Here is a 15,728-nt window from a genome sequence, read left to right on the forward strand (position 1 = left end):
CCATGCGGTACAGCTTGTCCTCCAGCTCCTGGTTGATCCTCTGCAGTGCCATGTAGTTGCTCTGAATCCTGGCGCAGGAGGCAATGGGGTCACTGCCATGCCAGGCCTGGCCCTCCCACCACCCTCATGGCTGCACAGCCTGCTGAGCAGGATGGCGCTGAATCTGGACCTCCCGAGCTCACCCCACCAGCCTCACCCTGGTGGAATCTGTGCCCCTCTGCACAGAGCAGAAAACAGCCCATTAAAGCAAACTTTGGTAGAAGCCTTTCCTAGGCCAGGGCCCAGGACTGTATTTCCCCCTCCACCCCGGAACCCCCTGAAGATGAGAAGCGAAGGCTTGTTATTCACAAGAGACTCTGTCCCATCTGCACATGGAGCCAGTTTACTCACATTTGACCCACAATTCTTACAAATCTGTTATGGGGTTGACAGTTCAAATGCAAATGAGCAGGGAAGAGACTTAACACTAACTATGTGATGGGCCCCGGGGTAAGGCTGGAGACCTCACAGTGAACCGAGTGTCAGGTGGGAATCGGGTGTTTGGAGATTCTATTGCTGGTGGGAGGGGCTTGGGGATGAGCCGAGCGTCAGGTGGGAATCAGGTGTTTGGAGATTCTATTGCTGGTGGGAGGGGCTTGGGGATGGTGTCCAGCCTCAGAGAACCTATGTGTTGTGTTATGGCCCCTGTCTTGCCAATAGGGAAACTGAGGTGAAACTTTAATTACTTAAAGCAGTAACGGGCAGGGCCCAGACTTTAACTGAGGTCTGACTGCACTGCCCAAACTTGGTTTCCATATGAATGGAGGGTAACATTCAAAACACCCAGGAGGTGGGGCTGTTCGGAGAGGAACAAACCCTCTCCCTATGGCAAGTCCTCCCTGGGGGGCAACAGGGAGGCAAATAAAGCCAGCAGCAAAGGTTGCATGCTTCTTTCATCTTCTGTTTAAGAAGATGGGAAAGTGCATATTACATTTCAGAAAAACATCCATTTTAAATGTGCACAAGAAAACTGCTTTTAGGAAAGTGTGGTGTTTGAGGGAGTCCGGCACACCTTGATCGACACTTCACTAGCCCGCACACGCTCGAAAGAATGGTCCCTAAACTGGTTCATGTACGGGCTAGACACAGCTTTTCCCATCAGGACCCAGGGGACCATGGCTGGGCCCCGGGTGGACCAGTCAGGGTCTGGACATCTGCCGGGGTTCAAATCCTGGCTCGGCTGCTCCAAAGTGTGACTTTGGAGGAAGCGCTTCCCCTGCCAGAACCTCTGGACTCCGCATCTGAGTGGAGTCAACAGCCAGGGTGGGAGAGGAGCACCGCGTGCGGCTTCCCGGGCCTCGCCCCCCGCCCCGCCCCGCCCCGCCCCGCCCCGCCCCGGTCCGGCCCTCGCCCCGCCCCTCACCTGCGCAGCTTCTCCGTGACCTTCTCCAGCTCCTCCTGCGCGCGCCGCAGCTCGATCTCCAGGTAGTGGCGCGTGGAGTCGAACTCGGTCTCGAGCTTCTCGAGCTTGTGTGTGGTGTAGGACAGCCGCTTGCGCAGCTCGCCCTTCTGCTCCTGCAGCGCGCTGCAACGACATGGCGGCGGCGGGCGGGGCCGCGGCGCTGAGCGGGGGAAACTGAGGCCTGTGGGCCAGCCGGGGCGTGCCGCACTAACACGCGAGTACCTGCGCGCGCGCGCGCACACACACACACACACACACACACACCCTCCCGGGCGTCACTGGAGACCACGGCGCCCCAGAGTTAGGGACTCTGACCCTGAGCCAGTCTGGCCCGGCGGTTCCTCAGACTCCACCAGTGCCCCTCTCAGGTAAATCCCAAGTGGTGGCTGGAGGAGTCGTTGACCCCAGAACCTGGCCAGTGCGCTGGGGGTGGTTTAAAGGACCCCGGTATAAAGAGCGCCCATCAGCACCCAGGCTGTCTATCACGGAGCTGGCCCTTGGTGGCGCAGGTGACCAGGGCCCTCACTCCTGCCCCTCCGCAGCGCTAGGGTGGGATGGCTGAGGCCCAGAGTCAGCAGTGCCACGCCCAAGACCAGACCTGCTTTCCCCAAAATGGTTGTGTGGCCCCGGGACCCTGGGTCACTTCTCTGGGCCAGAGAGAGGTTTGGTGGCGATGACCCATGCTCAGGCAGTGTCCACCACCATGGCCAGTGAGCTGCATGCAGCACACAAAACCTGGCAAGGTCCCGGCCTGTTCAAGTTCCCCTTCCTCCAGGAAGCCTTCCAGAAACCCAGACAGCTCTTGAGGCGCTATTTTCTTCCCCCAGAATGGGGTTTCCTGGTGGGTAGGACCCCAGGATGCAGAGCCCCACATGCTCAGGAAACAGAGACCCACCGTCACCCACTCTTCCGAACCGCCTGCCAACAATTCACCTGAACTAAAGCTGTGCAAAGGCAGGAGGATAGTGTGGGGGCCTCCAACGGGGCGGGCTCTGAGCTCCCCGAGGCAGGGGCTACACTTCCTTTTGGCTGGGTCAGAGCCGGGTTGCAGCCAGCAGTTCTTTCCTTGTGATGGGTGCACAGCCCAGGGGCTATCTGGGACCAACATCTTTTGGATGGTGTTGCTGTGAGATGGGGGCGGGACAAGACAGAAGTCCTGGGTGTCATGCAGGAAACTGAGGTGTGGGAGAGGGCCTGGAACCCTGACTCTGTCTGGATGTGCTGTGGGACCTTGGGCAAGAGCCCGAGTTCTTACATTCCCGACCCAAACCCAAGTGAGGGGAGTAGAGAGCGGGCAGGAGGCTCCCAGTCCTCCTGGGGCCACCACTGTCCCCCAGCCCCGAGCAGAGGCATTTTCTGTTTGGGCCCTGTGAGTAAACCACATGTGGCACCGCGGGCACACACCCAGCAAGCCTCCAGGAAGCACTCTTGGATTCCTGCCCAGGACTATATTTTTAAAAATAAATAAAAATAAAGAGTTGCTTACGTTTTTGAGAAAATCAGAGAAGGGCAGGGCGGGTCTTCCCGAGTCAGTCCCCACAAGAGGATGTAGAGTAACAAGCAAAGAGGGAATCCCTGAGGCAAAGTGCCACAGCTGCCCACACGGGTCTGCCTCCAGGAGCGCTCTCTGGGACAGTGCTCAGGCTTCCTTCCACCTCCTCCAGGCAGCCTTCCGTGGCCACCCCACTTCTAGCACTTGACAGCTATAGGTCCCAGGCTGCTTCCCAGCACAGGCCTGTCCTCCCCAGGGAGGTGGTGAGCTTCCCGGGGACTCCTGTGCCATCCAGGGCTCCCAGGGCAGGCACAATGGCTGGGCAGCAGTCCCTGAAGTCCACTGCTCCCTGCAGGGCCTCCCGGTGTGCCCACAGCCCTCGGGAAGAGGTGAAGGTGTCGTCCATCCACCCACGTGGCCACCTCAGCCCCGAGTCCTCACCCCTTCTCCAACCATACCCCAGGCCTCACTGACCAGCCTCAGGCCCTCTTCTGAGGCCCTCTTCGCTCTTCTGAGACCTGCACCCCCAGCTCACTGTGCCCCCTCACCCAGCCCTGCCCCTCCTGGGCACCCTGAGGCCCCTACCCTAACCTCTCAGAGCCAGCAACCTGTGTGAGACCTCACAGCCAGGAGTAAGAGAAACCCTGCCTCTGCCTCGGGAGCCTGCGGCGCGGAGCGGAGGCAGACAATGAGCTGGGCAGGGATTCTCCATGGGGCAGGGGTGGGAAGGGAGGACGAAGGGGCTGTGGGGTGGGCTCGGGGCAGACATCTCACAAGTCAGGTAGCTTCACAGAGACTCAGTTTACTCCGGCCTTCGGATGGCCTTCCAGATACAGCAGTTGACTCCCTGCTCCACCAGCCCTTAAATACTGCTCCCCCCTCCCCAAGTCCCTCACACTCACCCACCTGCTACACCCAAACAATCTCTGGGCCAGCAGTGCCCCCGGCTCCTGGCTCTCGCACCCCTCTCTGCCTCAGTGTCCGCTTGCGGCAGGCACCCGGCCATGGACACGCACCCCGTCCCCAGGCATAGCTGATGCCCCGCGCTTGGCCGCCCCAGGGTTCCTGCCACATCTTTCGCCACCTCTGCTGGTCCAGCGGTAACATCACAGGCCCCTCCTGACCTCGCCCGGGCTGTTCCCTGAGGCCCTGGTTTGCACCTGCACCCCCATCCTGCGTGTTCAGGCCGAATCCCCTCTAAGCCAGCTGCACAAGGACCCCTCCCAGGCTTCCATCCAACTCCGGCGGGGCGTCTGTCAGGCTCCGTACCCCCGTCACATCCAGCCACCCACCTATGGCCCTCAGGCATCTCAACACCCAACCCGTCCAGTGCAGCCACATCCACCACACCCTCACTGCCCTCCACGTTCCCCACCCTGGGGGTGGCCATGGTGACCCCTCTTTACCCCTCAGAGCCCTGTCACCCAGGCCTGGGGGTTCAGCTTCTCACACCTCTGAACGTGTCCCCTCTGTCCGGTCCAGGCTGTGCATGTAGGGTCTGCGGTCGCCCAGACAGTACCTCCTTCCCTGTCCAGTGTCCCCCACACCAGACACTAACCCGAGCCCTGCTGGGCCACAGCAGCCTCAGTCTCCACATCTGCAGAACAGGGTGATGCACCCAGACATGGGCAGGGCTGTCGCTGGTCCACATTCTACATGGTAGCACCCCCCACACAGTGGACAGTGTCAGAGGTGGCACCGTGTGGGGTGGGGTCACCAGGCCACTGGCAGTCTGGGGGAAACTGCTGGAGGCCTGCGGCTCAGAGGCCTCTGCCCCCTGCCCTGGGTGAAAAGGTGGCCTGGCAAGGGCTGAGATGGGTCAGGGAGTCCCCAGCATCTGGAAACAGCTCCTTAGCAGACACACATGGAGGGGTGTGGTGCCCAGAGCAGCCAGGGCCACGCCCTCCAGGCTGGGGTCACCCTTCCAGGTCTAGGGACCTGGGGGGGCCCTGCTGGGCTTGCTGCCTGGTGAGTCACACCAGGATCTGGGGCTAACCAGCAGTGCGTGTGCCTGTGTGTGTGTGTGTGTGTGTGCGTGCGTGCGTATGTGTGTGCATGCGCATGTGCTTCTTGGCTCCCTCCTTGCCTGTGGGAATTCCCTGGACAGGGATGAGTGCCCACCTCCCCTGGCACATGGTGAGGCCTTGAGGGATCTCCCTTCTGCCTTCCACCGGGAGCCTCTTCTGGCCACTTGCAGGGGGCCCAAGTCCAAGGATGGAGCCCTTGGCTGGGCTGCTGGGGTGAGGGCTGTGAGGCTGGGCTGCTGGCCCAGGCCTTCACCTTCACCTTCTGGGCCTCTGCATCTGTCTCGGGGAGTTGGACACAGACATGGGACAGATGTCTGGGGACAGACGCAGAGACACCAGGGAGCCAGGGGAGACAACAGGTGTGTTACCTGTCCCAGATCGAGGGCGAGGACCTGGCCAGCCGGCCCTGCAGGACTCGGGGCTGCCCGAGGCACAAGGGCACCCAGGGGCTGCGCAGCCTGTGGGCAAAGAGGACAGAGCTGCTCAGAACAGGTCGGGGTGGGCAGGGCTAGGGGCCATGCGTGGCCCACCATCAGGGGCACAGCCACAGCCCCTCGGAGGGCTGTGAGACCGACAGAGATGGGGAGTTGGTCCCCACCCCCTGCCAAGAAAACTCCTTATCATCTGCAAAGTAGCAGGGGTTGGGGATGTGGGTACCAGAGAAGGGGGCCCAGGCTTGCACCTGCCAGCCCTCACTCCTCACTCTGAAGGGTCCCAGCTCAGCGGTGGCACTGAGTCCCATCATGGTAGGGTCACTGGTCACTCGCTCAGTGCTTCTTTTGAGCATCCTTTCCCATCTCTGCAGGGGTGGGGGGCGGTGACAGCCTCTGAAGTCAGTTGTTCCCTGCAGGGCGGCAGGTCTACCCTCAGCCCTGCCTCACGGGACACAGGTGCGGTCTGGTCCACTGTCTCAGCCTCAGAGGGGAGTGACGGGGGCAAGTTCCCCTTCCCTGCTAGCTCTGCATCTGTCGGGTGCCTGCATTTGTAGGGCTGGGTTCCTGGCGTGCAGGACTGGCGGGTCAGGAGGAGGCCCTGAGGGCTGATGTATGGAGTGTCCTGTAGGCTGTGGGACCTGGCAGATGTTAGGGATCCGGGGTCCACTTCACCCTGCCGTGGGGCCCCTGCTCCTCTGCCTCTGCCTGTGGCCTGCGTGGGCTGGACCGATGGGTGTGAGGAAGGACAAGCGCCCGCCCCGGCCCTGCTAGGGTGCTGGCCTGCTTGAGGACACAGCGCCCAGACGAGCACCCACTTGGTTGTCCCCCTCCCGGGTTCTCTCTGGGGATCAGCTGTCGGGCTCGCAGAGACGCTTGGGCAGCCCTGCTGACCCTGTGCCAAAGCGGGAGATCTGACCTCTGCCTAGAGGAGCTGGTTCCATCAATAAGGCTCTGATGCTGCCCCAGAAATCAGGCTTTCAAAGAGTGCCTCAAGATTCGGGCAGATGGGCGTGCTCAGAAACAGAGCTGTATAATCTAATCCCATTGAAAAAATAACTGCATACGGACAGCCACGGACAGCAATGCAAGCAAAGAAATGTTAATGTTGTTATACTTGGCTGGTGAAATGCTGGGTAATTTAACATTTTTCTTTTATACTTTTCTGAATTTGTCATATTTTCTACAGTGAGGATCAAAAATCCGAGAAAAAAATTGCTGAAGATCAAATTTTGGTACCCCCACTCCAAAAGTCACCATTAGCACCCATGGGTCAGGCCGAGGGGGCAGCAGAGGTCAGGGAAAGCTCTTGGCGCTGGCCGCGAGCCACACATTGATCACCGGATTCCTGAGCTGCTCTGCAGAAGTGGGCAGGGCTCTGATGCGCCAGCGCATGGTAGGGAAGGTGAAGTGGGTCAGGGCGGTGGGCTTGGCCTCTGGCTGGACTGGACTTTGGAAATCCGGTCCCAGGTCCACCCTCAGCAAATGACCCCAGTGCTGCTGAGCAAACAGAAAACAGGATGGGATGAGTGCGTTCGCCTGAGGCTGCCGGGAACAACTGCCCTCCCTCCGAGGCCCGACCAAGGCCGGCGACTCCCATGAGCGTCCTCCTCCCAGCCCTTGCCAAGGAGACCCCACCCCAGCAGGTCCCCTCTGCAGGGTCTTATGGTAGGTGGGACTGCTGAAGAATGAAGGTGCTCAGAGTAGAAAGGCTAGGACCCAGGGGAAACTGAGGCCCAGGAAGGGGCGGGGCTTGCCTGCAGGTGCAGTGAGTCAGTGAGTGGGGGCACGGTTGTGACCTGACCCAGGCTCTGACTCTGGTCTCTCACAGGACATTTACTAAACATCACTGGTGACCCGCTCTGGTTCCGAGCCAGGTAACAACACTTGGATGGAAATTCTCATTCCCAGCCTGTGGCATGTGGACCATCTCATCCTAGAGATGAGAAATCTGGGGCCCAGAGAAGTTAAGTAAGAGGCCCAGGATCACAAAGCAAGGCTCGGTGAGAATGAGGTAAGAACCAGGGCTGTTGGGCCCTGCTGGGGCTGCCGCCCTCCCCTTCCTTGAACTCCCCTTCGAAGGAAGGGTGGGCAGAGGCATGCCGCTGAGAGCCTGGCACAGGAGGGCTGCCCAGCTGAGAGGCTTGCCGAAGTGTTTTGAGAGCAGGGGAGCCATGACCTGTGGTACCTCGGAACGGGGCATGAGCCGCCTCCCACTGGTTTCCTGGCCCGGCTGTCCGCAGAGCCAGCGATGGCCCCGGGGGAGCCAGTAGAGCACGCAGACCCCAGGGACGACCTGTCTCAGTGTCACTTCCAGCTGGGTGCATGGAACCATGTTCCTGCTCCTGCTGGCAGAAGGACTTGGTGACTGTTGGACAGACAGATGGACTGGGGGTTGGCCTGGGCCACCAAGGCTGACCTGCCAAGAGACTTTGCCTTGGTGCTTCTTGGCAACCTCTGTGGACATGGGTGTAGTCACATGGGGAGCAGCTGCCACCTGGGCCCTGTGTGTGTCAGGATGAGATGACCCCAGGAAGCCTGGAGCCCTACAGGAGACTGGACAGGTTCTGTCCATGCCTCCAGGGCATACCTCCTCTTAGGGCTTGGACCCTGGGGGCAGCACTGTCAACAGATGCCTGTCTTCCTCCCCCAGGGAATGGCTTGAAGGGGCTGCACAGCCAGCTTCAGGTCCTTGATGGGTGGGGAAGGAGAACGGGACACTCAGGAAGCACCAGGCATGGACCACAAGGTGCACACGTGTCCCGTTCTCACCGGTGAGATGCCCCTCCCACCGCATGTCAGCCCTGAGAGGGATGCCACCATTGCCACCATCCTACAGATGCAGAAAAGCCTGTGGCCACCTGTGGGACCTTGTGACTGCCCCCACCCCATTCCAGGGCAGAAAGATGGGAGGAAGACGGTGACAGCCAGGTCTGGCCACACCCCAACACCACACTTCTGGCCCCCAGGAAAAATGACGGGACATTTTGCCTCAAGCCAGCCAGGCCTGATGCCTCTTCTCGCCCCTGCTAAAAGGCACAACTGTCCCCTGCAAGCCTTCAGATTTCCCCCAAATGTGACCGCCCCCACACCCATTTAGACCCTTATTCATGCTGTCCTCTCCCCTGGACATGTCCTCGTCTCCCTTCTCTGTGTCCTCAGATCCTCTCCTCTCTTGTGAGGCTTTGCTCAGATGCCGCCTCTTCCAGGAAGCCCTTCTTGGTCCCCTCTGCTGAAGGTCCCTCTCTTCCTCTCCAGGTGCCTCCCCTCACCTTGGACGTCTAGCCTGTGCTGGACACAACCCTCCTGCTGGGATACTGCTTCCCTCCTCTGCTCAGTTAGGCCACTCCCCAAGCCAGCCAGAGGGCGCTTCCAAACAGGTGGGTGCTCCCTGGCTCCCCGCCACCCTGCAAGTCTTGGTGCAGCTGATGGAGTTCAGACAGGGTGACTTCAGTGGAGCAGGTGAGTGTCCACTTAGGGTCAGGGCCGGAGCCCCAGGGCCCTGCATCTGTCATCCTGCTGTCCTCCCTCCATCACGCGAGGCCACCAGGGCCGTGCCCTTCCTGCTCCCCTGATGCCCATGGGGCCCTGCCGGGCTGGGGGAGGATAGTCACATGAGCTCCAGGGCCCCTGGTGTCAGGAGGAAACCCTTTCTAGCTCCATGGTGTGCTGGGGACACGGGAGCCCGGAGCTCAGAGGGCGCTGAGCAGGTTCCTGGAGGCTGCGGGGGAGGCCTGGCTCCCATCCTCCCACTTGACGTCACAACAATGGGGTGGGGCTGGGCTGCGGCTGTCACTGTTGCACAGTCAGCTGAGGGCCCGAGAGCCACTCCCGCCCTATGCCCCTGGCATGTTGTGGGATCCCACCATGCCCTGGGCACAGCCTCTGTCTTCCCTCTTTGGTCGTGGCTTTCAGCCTGACCCCACAGTGTCATGCTCCAGCAACACTAAATTACTCCTCCTCCCTTCCAGGCTGCAGGCAGCCAGGCTCTCATCTCTGTGACTTTGTCCCCGAGTCCCCTCTGCCAGGATCTCACCCCTCCCTCCTGCTCCAGGTTAACTCCTCCCCATGTAGCACCTGAGGGGGCCTGAAACCCCAGCTTACCCCACCCTGCCCTGGACGAGGTCGATTGCTGCCTCTACTCCCCACCAGCCCTGTCCTTGAGACTTGCAGTGCCAGGTCTCCTGTTCCCACCCTGGCCCCCCAAACTGTAGTCCCCCCAAGAAGGCTCATTTCTAGACCCAACCAGACTATGTTCTGCCCTGGCTCAGAGCTCCCCCAACTCCTCTCTGTACCAAGACTAAAAGTCCAGTTCCTCACCCCAAATTCCCATCCCCTGGGACCCACCACAGCCCCATCCTCGCCATTGCTGGCACCCCCCACCTTCCCGCCAGGCGCTGGCCTTCGGGCTGTGCACATGCCCCTGAGAGCCTGCCTTCCCACCCCACAGTGCCTAGAGCAGGACCAGGCCGAGCAGGGGGTCACACACCCACCCTTTCAGCCTCCACTGAGTTGATATCAGCCCTGGGAGGTCTTTGTCCCCAAAGCTGCTCTGACCCAGCCTGGTCTTTCCCAGCAGAACCTCCAGTTGGCCCCTGGAGGAAGCCCACATCAGACCCTTGGGATGCCTGCTGCGGGCCCAGGGCCGAATCCTCGCAGAGCTGCTTCTGCCCCCCGCCAAGGCCATCTGGGGTCTCCCTGCGGAAGACCTCGTGCTCCAAGCCTTCCATTGAAGGAGCAGCAACAAGGCCTGTGGGAACCCAGGCTGAGTGGGCAGAATCCCTTGCCCTGGCAGAGCCTCTCCTGTGCCGGCAGCCTGTGTTCCCTGCGCCCGTGGCCACCTTCTTTCCTCATGGCTCAGAAGAGCCTTTCCTTCCCCTCCAACTTGCTCCTGCTGCACTGACTCTGTCCTTTGTGTCGCCTGGAAGCTGACAGCAGACCACTCCCAACAGAAGGTGGGGGGCACCCCAGCCCCTGCCCACCGTGTGCACCCATTCATTTAGTCCTCAGACCCCAGAAAGGGAGGTGTGTACCCCATCCCATTCCAGATGAGGAAACTGAGGTTCACAGCACTCAAGGAACAGGGCCTGTTGGAGGTCACATAGCCCGGCTGGGGTTCCATTCCAGGCCAGCCTCACATTGAGATGCCAGATTTTAATGCAATAGCAGCACTTTAGCCATCCTGGTGTGTGTCTCCCGCACAGTGAGACAACTATGACGAGCTGCCCTCTGCCCCCTGTGTGGCTGGAGGGTCGACCACGGTGGCCCCGGAGTCCAACAGGACAGCCCGTCACTGCTGGCACTGCTCTGGGCTCAGCCGTGCCCGTCCAGGCCTGGACAATCCCGTGGCTGACCTCTGCAGCAATACCGGGACTCCACCTGCACAGAGAGAAGGACTCTGAATGTCATCGCCACGGCCACTCGCTGTTGTATGACTGTCCCGGGGGAAAGACACGTGCATACATGTGCCTGTGTGTGTACATGGTGTGTATGTAGTGAGGAGGGGACTGTCACGGTGCTGAGCTAGGGCCCACAGCCAGGAGGCATGGCCTGGAGAGGAGTGAGCTTCGGTCATCACCAGCTCAACTGGGGCCACCCTGACAGTGTGGATTTGGGCTCAAGACCTCCCGTCCTGCTCCCCCGCCCTTCCCTGCCCCCTCCTTCACTGGCCCCACCTCTCCCTTTGGACCCTCCGCTCCAGGATGACCTGACTGGCCGCCGCTGCTGCCTCCTGCCTGGATGCAGCAGGAAATGTTTCATCTCGCTTCATCTTATTGGGCAGCCGCAGCCCTGCCCCAATGCCCCCCTCTCTCTGTAGAACCATGTGCTGGGAGCTGGAACACCATGTCCTGGGGAGCCCTCGGAGGGTGGGCAGACCCAGGGCGTGCCCAGGGCCAGGGCAGAGCAGGCCAACCCAGGCAGAGAGATGGGGTGGCTGCAGAGTCACCCCTGAACCTTGGCACAGGCTGCCCCCTGCTCAGAGCATGCCCTTCCCTGCACTTCAGTTCACTCTGTTCACCTCCTCCAAGAAGGGCTCCCTGACCTCCCCCCTCCGTCAGGAGCCCTTTCTCCATCCTCACCCCAGCCCTACAGTGCAAGGGCATGGGGGCTGTCTCCTCCTGGTCAGGGCACAGGGGCTGTCTCCTCCTGGTCAGGGACCCAGTGCCTGCTGCAGGACTGGAGGTGCCCCAAGAGAGCGCAGCCAGCTCTGAGCTCCCAGCTGCGATTTCAGGAAAGGCCTGCAGGGTGAAGGCCTGGGGACTCTGTCCCCTAGTGAGGGGACAGCTGAGTGTCCGAGGAGGGTAGGTGGGGCAGAACCACCTGGGGCAGCAGGCTATGTCCCGGGGCATCCCTCCATGCCCCCTCTCTGCAGGTCACAGTCCACTGCTGTCCCCACTGATCTCTATTCAACCTGGATTTTAGACGAAGAGCCCAGGCCCTGGGTAGCCTCATGGCTGAAAGCACCACACCTGAGTCAGGGCAGCCAAACCCAGGCCCCCAATCCCAGCGTGGGCTCTGCCGGCCTCTTCCAGCCACAGAACCTACAGAGAGGAGACGGTCAGGGAGCGCATTGGCCTGCAGAGCCCAGGACTGGGAGGAGGGATCGGGGCAGGGAGTGTGAGACCCTGGCACTGAGCCTAGTGGGCAGAAGCACACAAGCCATGCTTGCTGAGAGATGACTGCCATGGCAGGGGCTGCCCTGCTGGAGGTGGGAGGGGAGTCAGGCCCAGCTCCCAGACCCTCTGTGATGCCCACTGTGCTCCACCCATACGGACCCCTGTGTGGTCCCACTTCTGACACCCCCTCTCTTTCCAGCTCAGGCCTGAGGATGCCCCTCACTCCATCAGTGCCATTGGGGGCTCTCACAGCCCCTCACCAGCCTTGCCCTCAGTTGGCAGCCAATGACGGCATTACGGCCTCTTCCCCATCACTCTCCTCCTTGTACTAAGGGTGCCAAACCCACCTCTCCATCCACTGGGCTCCTACACCCACATGGATGGCAGGAGACAGCGGCGGGCCGACGGCCTCGCTCTCCATTAATCCTGGGCATGCCTGTGCCATTCCCCCCCCAACTTTCCTGTAAAGTGACTTTACACTTTCCCCTCCTGCCTCCCAACTCCCCAACACCTCCTCCCCATCCCCACTCAGGCTGATGACCTCGCTTCCTTTTCTTCCCTTTCTGCTGAGAAGTGAAACTTTCCAAAGGGAACTTCCCCAGATGTTACCTCCACGTGCCCCACCTACCAGCATCTGCCCAACACCTGGTGACACCGGCCGTTACCTACAGACCAGCCAAGGCAGCCCTTCAGCTGGGCTGGACCGTGGCCACCGGCCTCTCCCAGCTGCAGGTGGGCTCCAGGTAGTCTCCCTTGCTCCTGAACCATCCGTTTCTCCCTCACTTCCCAGTCATTCTCTGGCAGGCAAACTCGTGGTTGCTCTTCCCATATTGAGAACAACCCTCTCTTCACCCTCCAGGCGAAGTCCCTGCTCCCCGCCCGATGGAAGTGTCTGATCTTGCTGCTTCTGCCTCCTTACTCCTAGCCTGCTGGGACAGGACCAATACCCGCCAGGATCTTGTCTCCTCCATGTCACTGAACTGGTCCTGTCTCAGCCTTCACCTGACCCGAGCTCTCAGCAGTCAGGGACATGCCACCTCTCCCTGCTCCCACACCTCCCACCCTCACTGGGCTCTCCGGCTGCCCCTTCTCAGGCTCCTCTGTGGGGTGCTCTTCATCTCCTGGCCTCCTGGCACCAGTGTGTCCCAGAGATCTGGCCTCCAGCATCTCCTTCCCTGTGTGCACTCACCAGTGGCAACCCCAGCCAGCAAATACCATCTCTCTGCTGAGGCCCCCACATTTGTGGCTCCCCAACTCCACTGCCTCACCTTTGTCTCATGGGCAGCACAGATCTGCACGGCGCAGCTGAATTCCCATCGCCCCAACAAATCCACAGCTTCCCCCAACATCCTGCAGCAAGACAAGTCCTCTCCCATGCCTCGATGCATCCTTGACTCCTCTCTTTCTCTCCCCGTCCTTCCAGGCCAGCAGCAAACCCCGGGGTCTGCCTCCAGAGTATACCAGGAGCCTCGCCTTCTAGGACCACCCAGCACACCAGTCCCACTCCTCTCACGTGACTGCCGCACAGCCCCGATACAGGCCCCAGCACCTGCCCTCATCTGCTCTCAGTCCGAGACCTTCTTGAAACCAACGTCAGACCCATCCATGGGGAGGTGGACCATTGTGTGCAGGACACACAGCTGGGAGCATGCCAGTGGGGCCAGGGCGTGTCCCTGAGATGGGTGTGGCCAGAGCCTTGGGCCTGGGGGTTGTGGAGGGGGTGCAGACAAGGGGTGGGCCTGGGGTCAGCTGGCAGAAGGCCCTGAGCATGTGCTGAAGTGTCTGATCCTCTTCCTGGGGGACCGAGATGCTCACATCAAGGAGCTCAGGTAGTTGGCTTGGGCTTGGGGCCGTCCCTCTGGTGGGAGAGCAGTGCTAGAGCAGGGAGCCTCAGTGGGGTTGTCTCTGAGAGCCAAGGTGAGCTGCACAGTGGACCCAGGAGGCTCCTTGGCACCCCTGCCTGGGCCCCTCTTTCCCAGCACCAGCCTGCACCACCATCACTACTCCCTCGTCTCTCCCTCTGGAGAAGATGGGGTTGGCCTGAGGGTGGGGCTGTACACACCTTGGCCCTGGAGCCCCTGCCTCACCCACCCACAGTGTGCAGAGGCAGCATGAGCAGACAGATGGCCATGGGCCGGCCCCATAGCCAGGAACGAGCTCCTCGTGGGACTCCCAAATGAACCTTTCAGCACCTGCCACCCGCCCTAGTGCCCAGGAGAGAAGGGGCTGCGGTTCAGCACTTCGATTACTGGCTTCATTACTGGCCACCAAGGAACCCACGCTGGCTTTGCTAATTTGACCACCCCACCAGCCTGCTCACCACTGCAAACAGACGTGGGCAAACTTATTAATTGGATCAGCAGGAGGTCTGTTTTTTGGGATTCCAGGGATCACAAAACTAATCAGAGCGGCAGACACTTATCAGTAACCCTGGACTGCAGGACCTGGACCCCTCCATGCCCTGGGCCTCTCTGGGATGCTGTCAGTACCTGGCTGGTCCCACTCCACGTTTGCCTCTGCAGACAGAGGTGTGCACACACACTCACACTCACACTCGAGAGGCGAGACTCAGTCTCCAAGAAGAGCCTGCAGCTACGGGGAAGGCTGTCAGCAGCAGCAAGGGCTGGAGGGAGGCGCCGGGGCCAAGGAGAGAGCTGGGGGCACTGGTGGCATCTGTCCTCCCTCCCGAAGCCAGGCCCGGGCTCCCTAAGCCTCCCTTTGGCAGTGTCGAGGATCCCCCAATCCCTGCACCAGCCCCGGGGGGCTGAGAGGGTCCTGTGGACTCTTTACCCTGCTGAATGGTGTGGGCGGGAGAGGGTGGGTGGCTGAGCAGGCCCCAATCTCAGCAGTCTCTGCTTTGCCACAGGCCACTGGGGGTAATGAGCTTGGCACTCAAGCTCTCAGAGCCTCAGTTTCCTCAAGAAGGAATGGGGGCAGAAGCCCCAGCCAGCCCCCAGATGCTCCTGAGATCCAGGGATCATTCCGACAGCCCCACCGTACTCTGAGCTGACACCCTCAGAGCTGCTCCAGGTGAAGGGTGACTCGGGCCCAGCTCTGTGTCTTGGGTTCTCCTGTGTCCCCAGTAGCACTACCTGCCCCTGCCTCTCTTTTCCTTCTCTCTTGCTTGGCAAAGCCCTGCCCAGGGAAGCCCAGCCATGTGCCTCCTCTGGCCCTCACTGGCGATCCCCCAGACACATGGCTGGGGCCTGTGGGGTGTCCAACCTCAGCAGCCTGGGGTGGTGTGCGGCCAGGGCAGCCTCCTCTCCCTGAGATGGCCATCCAAATGCCACCACCAGTCCCTCGCACTCCAGCCAGACCCCTGGGACACAGAGACCCAGCAGTGGCTGCTTCCCCAGTCCGGCCAGACCCCCAGGACACAGAGACATGGCACTGGCCACTTCCTGGCAGACCCCCGACCATCACCCGTGCTAGTGGCCACAAGGGGCAGAGGAAGTGGGGCTGAGGAGCCCAGAAGACCTGGTTCCCAGGCCCTGCTGCATTCGCCCGACAAGCATCCCCTGCCCCATCTCCCGCTTCCTGTCTCAGGTCCTGCAACTCGGTCCTGCTGCTGCTCAGGATAGACACCTCCACTTCCCTCCACCTCCGCTTCCCTCCACCTCGGCTTCCCTCCACCTCGGCTTCCCTCCACCTCCGCTTCCCTCCACTTCCGCTTCCCTCCACACGAGCCCCAGAGCCTCGGTGGGTCTATCAGGGGATGGG

The 15,728-nt window shown here is 61.1% G+C and overlaps 1 protein-coding gene across 9 annotated transcripts in view; it reads right to left on the reverse strand.

The window, feature by feature from the left end:
• BEGAIN (brain enriched guanylate kinase associated) overlaps window positions 1-15,728 on the reverse strand; it is a 50,417-nt gene that overhangs the window by 7,869 nt on the left and 26,820 nt on the right. For 5 of the 9 annotated variants that reach the window (XM_007987856.3, XM_007987859.3, XM_007987857.3 and 2 more), the window contains exons 3-4: window positions 1,403-1,564; window positions 2-68 (exon numbers count right to left, since the gene is read on the reverse strand). In XM_007987856.3, the coding sequence (XP_007986047.1) occupies window positions 2-68; window positions 1,403-1,564 (229 nt within the window). Of the gene's footprint in view, window position 1; window positions 69-1,402; window positions 1,565-5,328; window positions 5,419-15,728 lie in introns of all 9 variants that reach the window. The other 4 variants (XM_007987852.3, XM_037984499.2, XM_007987853.3 and 1 more) reach the window with 1 other exon arrangement.

This window comes from Chlorocebus sabaeus, chromosome 24, assembly GCF_047675955.1.
Source record: "Chlorocebus sabaeus isolate Y175 chromosome 24, mChlSab1.0.hap1, whole genome shotgun sequence".
Taxonomy (NCBI): domain Eukaryota; kingdom Metazoa; phylum Chordata; class Mammalia; order Primates; family Cercopithecidae; genus Chlorocebus; species Chlorocebus sabaeus.